General features: G+C 37.7%; 1 protein-coding gene and 1 long non-coding RNA gene across 2 annotated transcripts in view; both read left to right on the top strand.

The window, feature by feature from the left end:
- The window catches only part of LOC308654808, a 58,528-nt gene extending 47,692 nt beyond the window's left edge, over positions 1-10,836 (top strand). The window contains exon 4 of the long non-coding RNA XR_014023322.1: positions 10,360-10,836. This is a non-coding gene — a long non-coding RNA (uncharacterized lncRNA). The remainder of the gene's footprint in view (positions 1-10,359) is intronic.
- Positions 10,837-11,667: 831 nt separating this feature from the next.
- The window catches only part of KCTD8 (potassium channel tetramerization domain containing 8), a 248,454-nt gene continuing 243,238 nt past the window's right edge, over positions 11,668-16,883 (top strand). Inside the window, exon 1 of the mRNA XM_081304320.1 lies at positions 11,668-13,330. Coding sequence (XP_081160446.1) covers positions 12,370-13,330 — 961 coding nt within the window. The 5' untranslated portion in view covers positions 11,668-12,369. The remainder of the gene's footprint in view (positions 13,331-16,883) is intronic.

Below are 16,883 nucleotides of genomic sequence, written 5' to 3'. Positions count from 1 at the left end.
CATTTAGTGTTCTTGTATTAAGGACTCTCATCTTAGTGTCAGATCCTAGTTTACCCTCTGTGAGGTTAAGGTACAGGAGGAAAAGCACTTAGAGTAATTGATTGCTTATTGAATGCTGGACATGATCTAGGAACATTTAATTTATAGTAAATTTCAAGTGTGTAAATATTGCAATTTAATTTTTATATGGTATACGGAGTTTCTCACAAAATGAGAAAGCAATCCAAAATGAAAAATCCAAGACCCAGTCTGTTTTTTTTCCCAAATACCATATAAATATTAGGTTAGTGGCATGTCCATGGCTCACAGGAAAATATAGCAATTCTGATCCCTAGACTAGGGATCCAAAATGACATCTATGATTGATTTCATAGAGGTAGAACATGGAATAAAATAAAATTGGAAACTTGCTCTCATCCTATTTCTTTGCTCTTGAATGTTGATTCTTTCAGGGACTGAAAGACAATAAAAATATTTTGGATTAGTCTATAATTCTAAACAAACCCTAGGATATTTGATTTCAAAGTTGCTGGGAAATAGGTGGACCATTTCTTGGGGACTTTAGGTGATAGTGCTTTTATTCATTGTCTGTCCAGGGAATAATATTTCTGCCTATCTGCAATGGCTGACCCTTCATCGATTCTCTTTATCCCATCTTTCTTTAGGCTTTGTTCCACTAAACATCTGTTCTATGATATACTCTTTTTTTCCACACACTGCCTCCTTTTGACCTGAAGGCATCCTTATCTTTCTTGCTCCCACAGTTTTTATTTCAACCCTAACAGTATATTCTCACTTGCTTGTCACAATCACACTTTGTGACCTACAGCTATTTTACTCTCACAAACTTGGATATAAACAAAATCCCAACTCCAACAGTTATTACCTCTATGATTTTTGGTGATTTAGTTACTATCCATGAGTCTCTATTACCACTTTTTTCTTTCTTTTCTTCTTTCTTTATTTCTTTCTACCAAAAAAAAAAAAGAAAAAAATATGGATAATATTACCAACCTCACCTACAGAATTGCTTTTACTAATCAGTAAAACTAATGTACAGTTCTTTGCTATTAGGATGAATAAATTGGCCACTTAATCTGCTAATACATGTTTATCGGATAAATTATTTGAGATCTTGACCATGACTTTATACTAAGCTGTTTTGTATATAGTAACATTTAGAAAATCAATTTGTTTATTAAATGGATTGGCAGTTTCTTTTTTTCATATGACCACTTATCTTTTGCTTTCTCTAGGAAGCTCATATGCCATAGAAGTCTAATTTGCGTCAAACTTAATAACCTAGAACACTACGAAATGTGTAATTATATTATAGCTTTCTTATTGGTCTCATTCCTGCATGCTATTACCCTGTCTTGATTTTTATCTGTTATATTTTTATGAGCTGCCTTTCTAGAAACAAGTATGGGTTTGAATTGGGAGGCGAACAGTTGGATATATAGCTAGGTAAATAGATGATGGACAGATGGTCAGTGACAGTGTTGTCACTAACCTGCCTGGTTTTTCACATTGCAATTTTAATGTGAAGTACTATTTTCTATCATACAAGTCCATCACAATCTTGCCATCTTTTAGGGCCTACTATACCCACTACCTATTCTTCAAGCATCTTCTAACTTTTCAACCAGAAGTATTTCCTTCCTCTTCCCACTGACCTTTACATTACTTTGTGTATTCTTTTCTTGAAGCATTTAATCCCTCTGTAATTCAGGTTCAATTTGTGGACTTGTCTGATTCTCCTTTCTCATGCTATAAATGTAAATTCTCATGCTGTAAATATAAATGTCCTATTCACTGTAATAATACCCCAATGTATTTAGCAGAGTACATAATTAAGATTCAATAAATACTTGAATTTTGTTGAAAGAAATTGGTATGAGCTTAGATTGCAAAGCTACCTCAAAACTTATTAAAACCATGTGTATGATAAAACATAAATACCATTTAAAAATATTTCAGTAGGAATAACTGACGGGTTCTTTTTGTTTGATCAGTTACCTTAAGATTGGATAGGAAACTTCAAAATTTCTGGTTTCTTGGATAGTCATGAACCAAACCACATTTTATTTATTGTTTTTCCAATCTTTAATATAATGAGAATAACAGGGAAATCAGACCAAAAATGAGCATAGTGGTTACTTCTAAACACAAGCCAATGCTTCTGCAGGGAGAAGAGTGAACTTTGGAACACAGAGATGAGAATTTGTGCAATGGAACTATATCTACGCTATAATAATCAGAGTAGGAAAGATTGTTGAAAATGGGATAACAAGTAAATTTTTAAGTATGCACAGATGTATTTGTGTTTACTAGGTCAGCATCTAACAGATGAAAAGAGATAATTCACTGAGGGAGAATTAAAGCTTGCAGATGTTATAGGGGATGTTAAAAGAATAAGGCGGAGGGAGTTCTGGATTAACTAGAGCAAAGGCAAATTGGCTGAAGCAATTTATTAGAGCAGAATAAATGATCAGGATGGAACAATATGGAGATTCTTATTTAAAATGAAGGAAACACCTGGCTGTCCTTTCACGTGTTTAAATATTTGTTTAAGATGTGACAGCCACACTATTCAGTTGGCTGCTTGTGCAAGTGTATGTGGCTCTTTGTGTATATGTGTCCCATACATCACAATTAGGTATGCAAAATCCTAGAAAATACATGCCACAGTAAAATCCTATGACTCTATTTACAGAACTCTTTCAATGTAAATTTCATAAGGGTATAATGATGCTTGATTTTCATAGCTTTCGTGAAAGAGTATACTTTCCAAGAACTGTCACAGCAGTACTTTTGGTCCCACATGCTCTTCTAGAATCTTTCCCCCTCTACTTTCAAGCAGCCAAGTCTATGTCTATGTTTTCTCCCCTAAAAATAGGGAAAGACCTTATTCTGCTTTGATTGGTAGGATATGGTGGCCGTGACACATTGTGACTTCTCTGGCTAGTCTATAAAAGATTATACATTTTCTGCCTTGTTTTCTGTTCCTCACTTGTGCAAACATGGAGCCCTGGAACACGATGGAAAGACCACGTGCACAGATCAGAGAGAGAGGGTGTGGGAGAAGGAGAAAGGAGAGAGAGAAGAGGGGAGAAAGAAGAGACAAGAGGAGAGGCCACGCCAGGCAGAGGGACACAGGAACACTCAGAGAGCTCTGGCCATTCCAGCCCTTGACTGTTTGAGACCTCACAGCTCAAGCATCAGATGATCCTGCCCCAGACACCTCTCATTTTACCCTTGCGAAACACCTTGCGCAAAAACTACCCAGCTTAGCTCAGAACTAAAAAGATAGTGATAGTTATTGTTGTTCAAGCCACTAAGTCTGGGGTGGCTTGCAGTGCAACAATATACAATCAGAACAGCATTTCCCAGAAGATATTAGGGTGTTTGTATTTGACAAGCTAGTAAAATGACCAGAAAAAAAAGATACTCTATGTCACTAAGTAAATCTGTATCATTGTTAGGGCTGGGATTGAAATTCAGAGTTTCTGTCTTAAATCTACTCTAGATATTATGGGGAAAAACACAACACACTTTAATATTTATTGGCATAGGACTTTATAACACACAATTTACTTAAAAGCTAGATTTTTAAACAGCTGATTATTGAACCTGAGTAACTTAGTGTACTGAATTAGGTTTTCATTAGCTGAATTTATAACTTATATTAGAATGCTTTCCTAGATTAAAGGATTGTACTTTAATTGTATATTTTAAATCTGACTGGATGATGTACTTTAAAAGTACAAAGTAGAGATATACAAATATCAATACTTCCCTACCTAGTAGTAGTACATAGAAACAGGGATAAGTCACCACTAATTAGTCACACTGTAGATAAATAATTTGCTCATCCTCATATTAGGGTTCCTGTATACAGATAATCCAATTAAAACAACTGAGAAATAGTCCCTGTCTTCAGAGAGTTTAATATTTAGGTGCAGATAGAAAACAGATATATATGAATGGTAATTGAGAATACAAACAAGCCAAAGATAAATAAATCATTCTTTGTACAAGCTATATTTAAGTCCTGAGTAAAGTGGTAGGCAGGTTTGTTTGTTTGTTGTTTGTTTAGGAAAAAATATAAGAGTTTGACACACTCAAATATAAGTGTTTAAAACCCAAGTTATAAATTATGCATTTCTCAACGTTTAAGCATTTGTTGATAGGGTAGTAGATTCATCTTCTCATTGTTAAAAACTGTTAGGTTGCACCATATAAAACTGCCAATTCTTGAGACTTTACAAAAGTAACTATTTCATGGGGTTGAGCCTCACATTTCACATTAGCTTCACATAGGTGAAAATAATGTTGCAGGATCAGACAAAGTGCTTCCTATTGAAGATTCCAATAATTTCACATATGTTCAATCATTCCTTTAAAAAATCCCAATGATAAGAGAAACAATTTGATTTATTATTAATGGATAAATACTACCTATAATTGTATCAAACTATCAGCATTCCTCTTTCCACTCCACACTTATAATTTTTATAGTATATTATCTGGGAACATTTATTTTAATTTTCTTATATTTTTATTATTATCATTATTATTATTTTTATTACTGGAGATTGAACCCAGGGTACTTAACCACTGAGCCACATCCCCAGCATTTTTTAAAAAAATATTCTAATTTGTTATGTATGATAGCAGTATGCATTTAAATTCATATTACACATATATAAGCACAAATTTTCATCTCTCTGGTTGTACACAACATAGAGTCACAGCATTCACATCTTCATACATGTACTTAGGGTAATGATGTCCATTTCTTTCTACTGTCTTTCCTACCCCCATGTCGTGTCCCCTCCCTTCCCTTTGCCCTGTCTAGAGTTTGTGTGTTTCTCCCATGCTCCCTCGCCATCCCCATTATCAGTCAGCATTTTTATACAGAGAAAACATTCCCCATGCAGTTTCAGGATTGACTTACTTCACTTAGCATTATATTCTCCAACTCCATCCATTTACCTGCAAATGCCATAATTTTATTCACTTTTGTTGCTGAGTAATATTCCATTGTGTATATAAATCACAGTTTCTTTATCCATTCATCTACTGGAGAGCATCTAGGTTGGTTCCACAGTTTAACTATTGTGAATTGTGAAACATGGATGTGGCGGTGTCCCTGTAGTATGCTGTTTTTAAGTTCTTTGAGTATAGACCAAGGAGTGGGATAACTGGGTAAAATGGTGGTTCCATTCCAGTTTTCCAAGAACTCTCCATACTACTTTCTGTATTGGCTGCAGCAATTTGCAGTCCCACCAGCAGTGTATGAGTGTGCCCTTTTCCCCACATCCTTGCCAGCACTTATTGTTGTCAGTATTCTTGATAGCTGCTATTCTGACTGGAGTGAGATGAAATCTTAGAGTAGTTTTGATTTGCATTTCTCTAATTGCTAGAGATGTTGAACAATTTTTCATATATTTGTTGATTGATTGTATATCATCTTCTCAGAAGTGTCTGTTCAGTTCCTTGAACCATTTATTGATTGGGTTATTTGGGTTGTGTGTGTGTGTGTGTGTGTGTGTGTGTGTGTGTGTGTGTTAAGATTTTTGAGTTCTTTATATATCCTAGAGATTAATGTTCTATCTGATGTGCATGTGGTAAAAATTTGGTCCCATTCTGTAGGCTCTCTATTCACCTCACTGATTGTTTCTTTTGCTGAGAAGAAGCTTTTGGGTTTGAATCCATCCCATTTATTGATTCTTGGTTTTATTTCTTGCACTATAGAAGCCTTATTAAGAAAATTGGGGCCTAATCCGACATGACAAAAATTTGGGCCTACTTTTCTTCTATTAGGAGCAGAGTATCTGATTTAATTCCTAGGTTCTTGATCCACTTTGAATTGAGTTTTGTGCATTATAGGGGTTTAATTTCATTTTGTTGCTATGGATTTCCAGTTTTCCCAGCACCATTTATTAAAGAGGCTATCTTTTCTCCAATATATGTTTTTGGTGCCTTTGTCCAATATAACTGTAGGGTCTCACTAAGTTGTTTAGGGCCTCAGTAAGTTGCTGAGGCTGGCTTTGAACTCATGATCCTCCTGCATCAGCCTCCTGAGTTGCTGGGATTATGGGAGAGCACCACCACACCTGGATATTTGCTTTGTTTTAGATTAAGATATTTTTCAAGGGCTGGGGTTGTGGCTCAGGGCAGAGCACTTGCCTAGCGTGTGTGAGGCACAGAGTTTGATCTTCAGCACCACATATAAATAAATAAAAAATAAAGGTACATCAACAACTACAAAATATTAAAAAAAAACAAATATTTTTCAAACATTTTATTAACTACAATTTTTAATCAAAGACTTAATTTAATAAATCCAGTTGTTTTAATGTTTCCATTAAGAACAAGCATCATAGGAGAAAATTAATATTTATACTAGTACAATTTTATTTTCATAGTAACTTCATTTAAGAAGCATATAGTGTTTTACATGTTTTACATTCATTACCTAAATGATCGTCTAGACAAAATCAGTGATAGAATAAAAATTTCAAAGTATAGAAAATAATTGAACTTTTGCTATTAGAATTGTACCAATGGAGTCAAACTCAACAATGAGTAATCGCTGGTCAAAATAACAAATTAAATAAGTATGTAAATTTGGAAGCATTTCTAAAGGAAATTCCAACTTGTTGTTAGAATTAACATTTTAAAATTATCTTATATATTACAGTGTGCTTTCCAATCAGTGAAACAGGCTTTTAATTATAGGAGAAAATTTATATGCATTTAATATCCCTCGTGTTAGGCTCCTGGTGATGTAATTTGACCAGGGTTTGAGTGTATCCAGATTCTGAACATTATCCCTTTTTCCAGCCTAACTAAAATTGTTACCCAGAATGTTCTGAGGTTATGGTGATCCTGTTGCCCTTTCCCCCAGTTTGGGGAGATAAGTCCTGTTTCAAGGTAGCAGCTAGGTAGGAAAGACGAAATATGAGACTGTGTTTTAACCACCCTCTCACACTCCCCACACCTAATTAAATAGCCACGAAAACACAACTTTTTGTTAATAAATAAAGGACTCGAAATGATTTTTTTTTCACAAACACCTGTTGACTACTTTTTATGTACCAGGCATTACATTAAATGCTTAGCTATATTGAATTACAATACAAAGTTTTCATAAATTTGAGCATTTAACTTATTAGAGTTTTACTAGGGGTCACCCTAACATTTAATTTTTATTTTGTGAAGTTTTTAATATAAAACAATAACTTGTTACATTATATGAAGATATTTAAATTGCTGGACTATGCCTTCTATCACATGCATGAAATGTACAGATACTCTGAATTTTCTAAATATCTCATTTGCAAAAGGTTTTTCCTTTCATGGAATCACTGACATTTTCAAAATGATATATAAGAGATTTGTGGATAAACTCCTCTTTATACTCTGCTTTCCAGCTCTCTCCAGATTGAACAGCAATTGTTAAATTTGTAGATGATTATTCCTATCCTAGCTTCAGTCTTATTCTTATAAAGGGTAGCGTTGCTTAGTTTGCTCTGGCAGGAAACCCTTTACTTCTTGCCTCACAGGAGGCCATATGCCCACAAAATAACCCCTAGTCTGGCCTTTTTCCAAGAGTGATCTATACTGAAAAACATGTTCAAATTTTGCCATTATACTGGTTTGTAAGGGAAACATAAATTCTTTAGTGATTACATGATTTTCTTTCTTCTCTTTGGAGCTTTCTTTCTTTTTTTGGCTAGAAAAACTCTCAGTCTCCATTCCATGTGTTAAATGACTTTATTTAAGCACTGGATTCTAGACTCCTCTTATTAGTCCTGTGATAAAATTTTCCAAGTCATGTTTTCTTACCCAACCCTCAAAACACACAGGTGAGCCATAAATGCTGAAGAGCTATGAGGTAGAACACAGAAGCCACCGGCTGTGTGTGGCTATTGAGCACATAAATTATGGCTAGTTTGAGTTGAGATGTGTTATAAGTTTAAATAAATTTACCTATCTAACTTTTTACTTTTTAGTGTGGCTACTAAAATTTGAAATGGTTTGTGTGTTCTATTAAACAGCACTGATTGAAAATTGTAGTCTCTGAAATTGGAAAGAATCTCAGTCTTTTTACTTAGAATTACAGGAGAGTCTTAGGAATTCTTTATATATATACATATACATATATGTGTGTGTGTATATATATTATATATATATATATATATATATATATATGCTTTTAGTAAGAAATGAGTATTTCTTTAATAAGAAAAACAAATACCACATAGTTTACTGAAAATTAGAAGTATAGCTGGACTTTGATACAAGCACCCTAAAAAGGGTAATTAAACCACAAGCAAAAGTTTAAAAAATGAACAAAGTTTAAAAACAAAAATAAGAGAAAGAGTAAATTTGATCAATGAAATCATATCAGTATCTAGGATGATAATGTACGACAAAATAGTGTCCACAATGAATATAGAAAGGGAAGGACAGAGTGGTATGAAAACATTCATAATGGTAGATCTGTATTCCCATAGGCCTTGGGGTGAGACATTTAGAAAAAAGGTAGGTGGAGCTACTATAATTAGTTTACTGCTTCTGGATCCCAAATGCATCCCATTGGGATATATCTTCGCATCTATTCCTTAAAAAATGGTTTTAAACAGATGTAATAACTTAAAATAAACTCCATTAAATTTGGATGACCCTGTTACCAGAAGCGTCATCAATGTAAGGAGCATGTGGTCATTTCCACCCTGCTCAGGAGGAAACCGAGCTTCAAAGAGATTAAGTAACTTGCTAAAATCATAAAGCCAGTAAGAGAAAAAGATTTTTAACACAGTTCTATCTGACTCAAAATCCCACTGTTACATTTTGTGTTTTTCCTTTCCTATCAAGGAAGACACAGTTCCTGCCTTTAAATAACTCTGACTAATGAAGAAATATTCAATTTGTTATTTTAAGTTACAAAGGGTTATGTGTTATAATCTGGACCTAATATATTCTTTATGTTTGTTTGCTGTGCTTTTTGAGACAGTTTTGGTTGTGTTCTTTTAAAATGTGCTTGGAATGGGTTCTAATGTAGCTCATAGTCAGAGAAATTTGATGCTTTGCCTTTGCACAGCAAAATCTTCAAGGACCCATACTTGTGATCAAGTAGGTCTTAAGAACGTTAATGGTGTCTGTGGTTTGGAGCAAATTGATTCTGATTGTGGTGTTTGGTGTAGATTGCTCAGTGCACCAAATAGATTGCTCCAATCATGTCTATCTCTTTTTGCTTTCCTTTCTTTTTTAGGTCTGGGTTTATTTTGATAAGATTTTGTTCTCACTTGTCTTGATTTTAATTGTGAAGGCAAATCTTACCTTTTCAATCTCAATGTCAGGACACAGGTGATGTACTGACATCTATTCATGGTATGAACACATTTGTAAGCAGTAAGCATTCAACTAATAAATGGTTGCTACTTCTTAGGTACAAGGCACCATTCTGAGGAAAGAAAAGTGCATCCAGCTTCAAGCCATACTTACAATCTGGTGGGAGACAATTCAGTATGATAAACTTTGTTTATATATAAGCTCAGGGTTCTGTGGGAGCAACTTAGGGGGTTCTTCTGCTTTAGATTAAAAAATGCAAAGATTTCCAGAGGAAGTGATATTTAAACTGTAAGGAAGAGGTAAGCAGTGGACAGAGACCAGGGAACCAGTGGAAGAAGAGAAGAATTCCTAGCACAGAGGTCAGGTAAAGGCATTTTGGACCTGCAATTTATTGGGTCTGGAATTTGGTTGAAAGGTATAGATGTGAGAGGGTGCCAGAGAGTAAGAGGAGTAGCCAAAACAGAAGAGATTAAGGAGAAAACTCAATCAAAGTTGAAGGGATAATTTTGAAAAGCAACATTTCACACAATGTAATGCATTTTGAATCTTAAGATGATTCATTTAGAGCATAAATTTTAGAGGCCCCTATAAGCATATTCTATGTAATTGGACCTGTAATTTTTAAAATAGAAATGATAATTTCAGTCTGATAATATTGGACTCTTCATATTCATATATATATATGTATTCATATTTATTATATATCTACTTCATTACAATTCTATGGCCTGTACCATACGTATCATTAGGGACATTACATCATGATAAATGGGCTTCATTAGTAGTGCTTTGAGGCATTATTATTTATTCATCTTTGAAGGTTATAAAGCTTCTATTAATTCATTTTTCTAGGAACTATTATTTTAAATCCAAAAAAAATGTTTTCCTATTCTTCAAGTGAGATAGAAAATGATCTGTTTTTCCTATTATTTCAATGCTCAATTTTAGCTTTTAAATAAAGAAGGCCTAATCAATTCTACTTTTCTTTTTTAGTTTTCGGTGGACACAACATCTTTATTTTATTTTTATGTGGTGCTGAGGATGGAACCCAGTGCCCCGCGAATGCCAGACGAGCGGGCTACCGCTTGAGCCACATCTCCAGCCTTTCAATGCTACTTCTTAATTTGATCAGTAAATTTATAAATTTGGGGTAAGGTAGTGGTTTGAGTAAGAGGATTGCATGAACGTGCATAGTGCAAACCCGATTTTATTTCAATCTCAGTTGTTTGGCAAATATATGTGTTCTTTCATTAGTCTGTTAGGCTCTTTCTGCCTCAGGTAATCAAACTTCAAAACTGGTATAGCATTTTCTGTGGACATGGCTTATACGGATTGATTAATTAAATATAGTTTGCAATGCTCCAAAAAATAAATGTTATTCATTTGTGAAAAAGTAAAGTTAAAATTGCATCTCAAATCTCTTTCTTTCTTTTGTGAATTTAAAGAGGAAGAATTATATAGGACTTAAAAATATTAAAATCTGGACATAATTCTAACTCTTAATGGAGAGTTCATCTACTATATTTTTATAATACTTTTGGAAACTAATTACGCAGTGTCACAACATGCTCTATTCACCTTTGTACTTTTATAAGCCAATGATTCCTTATGTTTCTGGACACAAAACCAATCACATATGATACTGACTTTTCTGTATGTACCTTTGCTATGTACAAATAAAAATTAAGATGGGCTTAAATTCATTTGTGACAAATTGAGCTTAGAAAGCTACCATTATCTTGCTCTGTGACACTGAAAACAAAACAAAGAGATTAATGAAGAAACTGATCAGGATTAGAAACAAGAAACCAATAGAATAAGTTTGCTCTTTGGCCCAATCCCACTGTCCATAAACATTTATTAAGCATCTTTCATGAATTGAATGTCATAAAGATGATAGAAGGAAAATTACATTATTATGTATAGTCCTTCACTGTTTGGGAAATTGAATCAGATTCTGAATTTCAAATCCTTAACTAGATATAAAGCATGAAGTTAAATATTAGATTATGAAATGTGACTGTAGTAGAGGTAACAGGCAGTTCGCTCTTCCTTTTTTAAAAAAAAGTATTATAAAGCAACTGTGAGAGATTAAACTCTCCCTCGCCTATAGTCTTTTTGCAGTTGTAAACATTTGTAGTAATTTCAGATTGTGTGCCTGGCGTCTGTGTTATAATCAAAACCTAATCTCTCTCTCTTCCCTGCTTCTTAAGGAGAGTCTAGGAAACTAGTTTTATTGGGCTAACATGGAGGAGGAAGACAAGGAAGGGTGGATGGGAAAGAGAAAGGAACAGAGAGAAAATAAGGCAGGGACAGATGGAAAGAGGGAATTAAATGAATGAAAGAGAGATGTCCCTTTTCTGGGTTTGTTTTTGGTGGCTCCCTGCCCGCTTTTCCCATTTGGCTGCCCAGTAGCATCTCCTACAGGCTCGGCCCTCAGCCCCGCCCCCTAGCGTCGGAGTCCGGTAGCCAGCGGCTGGAGCCTATCTCTTTAAATGACAGCTGTGGCTGGGGTCCCAGTACTGGGCTTGACGTCAGTGCTGCCTCCTGGGCTGCAAAGAGTAGTGAGCGCCACCGTCCGCGCTCGGGGCTCGCGGCGCGCTAGCAAGCTGCTGGGGCGGCGAGTTTTCTTTGCTCCGGCCCCTCCTCCTGCCCTCCCCGCGGAGAGCGAGCCGCAGCCCCAGAGCTTCTCGCAAGTCTCCCTCACACTTCCCCGCCGACGCCCCAAAGGAGCGGTCGCTCCTCTTCGCGCCTCCTCCACCGCCGCTCCCGCGGAGCTACTCTTCCGCGCATCGCTTCCCCGATGGAGCTCGGGCGCCGCCGACGCCGCCGCTGCCCCGAGCCCTGAGCCCCGCCACCCGCCGGGAGGAACGCACCGACCCGAGGGTGCAGGGCGCCCAGGCGCACGCAGAGGGCAGGGGGCTGCGAGGCGTGCGGGGCACGGGCTCTGGGAACCACAAAGTGCTGCTTTCTCAGGTCACCTGGCCGCCGGTGGGGGGGACCATGGCTCTGAAGGACACCGGTAGCAGCAGCAGCACCATCCTGCCAATTAGCGAGATGGTCTCCTCATCCAGCTCGCCCGGCGCTTCGGCAGCCGCCGCCCCGGGGCTCTGCGCACCCTCGCCCTTCCCCGAGGTGGTGGAGCTGAACGTGGGCGGCCAGGTCTATGTGACCAAGCACTCCACGCTGCTCAGCGTCCCAGACAGCACTTTGGCCAGTATGTTCTCGCCTTCTAGTCCCCGGGGCGGCGCCCGGCGCCGGGGCGAGCTGCCCAGGGACAGCCGGGCGCGCTTCTTCATCGACCGGGACGGCTTTCTGTTCAGGTATGTGCTGGATTATTTGCGGGACAAGCAGCTTGCGCTGCCCGAGCACTTCCCGGAGAAGGAGCGGCTTCTGCGCGAAGCCGAGTACTTCCAGCTCACCGACCTGGTCAAGCTGCTGTCGCCCAAGGTCACTAAGCAGAACTCGCTCAACGATGAGGGTTGCCAGAGCGACCTGGAGGACAACGTTTCTCAGGGCAGCAGCGATGCGCTGCTGTTGCGAGGGGCCGCAGCCGCCGCGCCCTCGGGCCCAGGAGCGCACGGCGGCGGTGGCGGCGGCGCCGCGCTGGACAAACGCTCAGGCTTCCTCACACTGGGCTACCGCGGCTCCTACACCACCGTGCGCGACAACCAGGCAGACGCCAAGTTCCGGCGTGTGGCACGCATCATGGTGTGCGGGCGTATAGCTTTGGCCAAGGAGGTCTTTGGGGACACGCTCAACGAAAGCCGCGACCCCGATCGGCAGCCTGAGAAGTACACGTCCCGCTTCTACCTCAAGTTTACCTACTTGGAGCAGGCATTCGATCGCCTGTCCGAGGCCGGCTTCCACATGGTGGCATGTAACTCCTCAGGCACCGCCGCCTTCGTCAACCAATACCGCGATGACAAGATCTGGAGCAGCTACACTGAGTACATCTTCTTCCGTAAGTTCGCGACCTCTGCATTTCCTAATTTATCCGCAGCTCCCTGACCGTGGCAGGTTCCAGCTCAGTTGTAACCCTGTAAGGGTGTCCCCTGCAGAAGTGCCCCAGGAGGGAGCTGGTTAAATAGTGCAAGCAGGTCTTCTTGCAAGCCTCCCTTATGAAGGGAGGACAGTTTACTCTTTCCCCCCTTTCCAATCTCTCTTTCTAGATTAACGTTTTCGCGAATTCAGTAGCACCCAGTCCCTACTTAAGGAAGTCCTCTTCCATAACTATTGATCTTGCCCTCTTGCCCCGCCTAGCTTTTGGATGCCCCGGGTTGTCCTAGACTGAGGACAGTGGAGAGGATACATGCTGCGCTCACAGGACTTCCTCCTGTCTGCTTCCGTGGGACTCTTGGCGGGGAGTGGGGGGTCAATTTGTGTGTCTCTAAGTGGTGGTCTTCCAGGCGGCGGAATGGCATCTAGGCATTGCTGTACTTCGCCCAGAGTATCTCTCTCCTAGGTATGGGCCAGCGCAGAGGCGCCAACCGCGGGCGATTTCGGTAGGGGGCAACCAAGTGATGAATGTGCCTCTAGGATTCCTCAGGGGCCTGGGCGTGGTAGCAGTTGGTGGCAAAGCTTATACTGAGCAATGGAAACCCACAATTACCCAAGGCAGTTAGCACCTCAAGTGCAACTCCCCCGTTTTGGACTGGCGAGGGTGAGGGCAATTTTCAGGGTTGGAGATTAGAAAGGGAACATGCCCTGGTGTGTGTGTGTGTGTGTGTGTGTGTGTGTGTGTGTGAGAGAGAGAGAGAGAGAGAGAGAGAGAGAGAGAGAGAGAGATGAATGGGGGGGGGGAGAGGGAGATAGATTATGTTTCTTTTTTGCATCCCTTGGGTGCTAAATGGGGTTGAATGCACTTTCCCCAAGTGAACATTGCATGGGTTTTCTTAAATACGAGAAATAGGAACAGGATTTCAGAAAGTATTTGACACATTTCATCTATCTATCTATCTACCTACCTACCTATCTATCATCTATCTTTAGCTATCCATTTAGTAGTGCATTTCTGGTGGGGGCTCAGTGGAGTTCAAGGACTGTTTGTGGGTAGAGTGGGAGTGTGGCCCCCACAATTCTCAGTGACAGGTGTAAAGTTAGAAGGGCAACAACTTGAGGAAAATTTGGATAAATGAAAAGTTAGCTGAGATGGTTTTGCCATTATTTACAAACATTTTTACTTTGGCATGTCACCAAAGAAACTTGCTTGTAGTGTTAGAAAAAGTAGCATTGGAAACTCACAAGGAACATAGATCTGCTTTGTTTATGTTTATTTATTTTACTAATTCACTTACTATTGGGGAACTGTACAATTTTGTACACTTTGTTTTGATTTGAAAAGTAGAAGAGACTTCTCCTTGAACAAATGCAAGGTTGATTAGAAGGTGGTCATTGTCTGTATATTTTGGTAACCTTGCAGGTAGGAGACAGACACAGCACATTAGCTCTAGAGTTAAATTGTCTTTTAAAATAGTGCTGGATTTCCTGAGGAAACCATGCCAAAGAAGCAAATGAAGTGTCTACTGAAGTGGTAGATCAGAACCCAATTGTCTTAACTATATCAAAGTATTATTTGTTACACAGGAGCAAGATTAATGGTCAGAAAAGCCACATGAAGGAAAGTAGTATTTTTAGATTCATATAAAATTGGCATCTCTTCAGTATATATTAAATAAAACATTTTAGCATATTTTATTTATCTTTATCAATGAACTTTTTTTAGATTTTAAATATGTAAATAATTTCATCAAAGAACTATTTTCAAGCATTTCAGAAGGTGGTGTGAAATGAAATTTTGCCTTTCTTGTGATTAGCGATTTTTGTTAAAATAGATAGATGCATGAGTGTTTTACAGAGTTAAGTTTCTTAAGATTTCTTAAAGGTTTTGGTAATCTTTCATAATTTCAGTGAACCTCCTCCCCCCGCAGAAAATTATGGACTTGAGAATGTTCATTACGTTGATCATGAAGAGATAATACAGTTGGCCTATAAATTAGGAAAACTTAACTAATAAGATAAATTGATATTTAAAATTCAGGATCTTTAAAAAATCTGGAGCTAGGATTATTACATAAAATAAAATATTCAATATATTGGATGACCTTATATATCTATGAATAACCACTTGCAGAGTACTCACTTTCCTTTTGAGCTGTGAAGTTGATTCATAACAGTCCTAGGAATATTAGGAAGCAACCCAGAACTTTTTTAAGGGTTATTCTAACTTTAGGTTGAATTATACAATCCCAGATTAAATATTGTCTCTTGAAGATGCAATTCAGCTATGACTCAATTAAATATAGCTGTCATTTTAAATTTGAATGTAAAATTTATCTTGAGTACTAATATATATATTTATACATATGTACATGTATATAATATTTTATATAGCTTCCATTATATTGCCACAGATTATACTGAATGGAATTTCTTTTAATATTTATCATGAGAGTAAAATTATTGGATGACCTTATATATCTATTTGTGTTTTATATGCATAAAAGAATGTTAATGTTTTTATTTTCCCCTTGATACATATTTTTCAAAAATACTTATTTGTTGTATAAAATGTATTTATTTAGTGCATAATACATTATCGAGTTACAAGTTACAAGTGAACTTAGTGGATTATGCTACTCTAAAAATAATAGAATTATAGTTATGCACTTTAATATCAGTTTTAGCATTCTGCATCACTCCTGAGTTTCTACAATAGAAGGAAAGAGATTGGCAAATGGTTCAGTAATCCCAGCCATTGCTACTTGCAAATGTGTGATCTTGGTTAACTAACTTACTTGTTTTGTATTTTAGTTCCCTCACATGTATAATGGGACTTATTATAGTATCAATTTTATAAGATTTGAGAAAACAAGAAAAGTGTCTGACCCATATTCAAAGTTGAGCAATGTTAGCTGTACTATTGCAAGTAAAATTCTATAAACCTTATTATTCTTGCCAACATTAAACTTTCATTTTTGGTTTATTCAAAGCATAGTTAATTAAAGTTATTTGTAAAGTTAATCAGAAAGTTATTTCTCAATTAAATAATAGAGTGCTAAACTTCGAGGAGTTTGAAACAACTAATTAAGTAACTAACTTCTACCCTGGAACTTGAATTTTTCAGACCAAGTGACCTAGACTTGCCAATCATCCTCCTGTTGGTTTTTCTGGATCACCTCCCAACAGAACACATTTCTGATTCAGAGCCAAGAAGTGTTTTAGCCCTTCCCACTAGAACTTGAAACTTTGACAATATTTTCTGAGAAATACCAAGCTGGATTCACATCTTAAGTGCTTGTATTTAAGTCATTGGGATCTAATGCTCAAGGTTATATACAGCCTATTAAACATTAAATTCCAGGTTTATTTGGCTACATGGACACCTTCATCTGTTTTCACTCTTCACTCATTATTTATTAAGTTTTTCTAGTATACTACAGCATGTACTAGTATGATAAAGTTTCATATGATAAAATTATTCCTCTATTACTGAAGATGGATTGCCCTTTTCTTGG

Source organism: Spermophilus citellus (genome assembly GCF_964194105.1).
Source record: "Spermophilus citellus genome assembly, chromosome: 8".
Classification (NCBI taxonomy): domain Eukaryota; kingdom Metazoa; phylum Chordata; class Mammalia; order Rodentia; family Sciuridae; genus Spermophilus; species Spermophilus citellus.
Note: the sequence above shows the minus strand (reverse complement) of the source record. Positions and strands in the feature narration are given on the sequence as shown.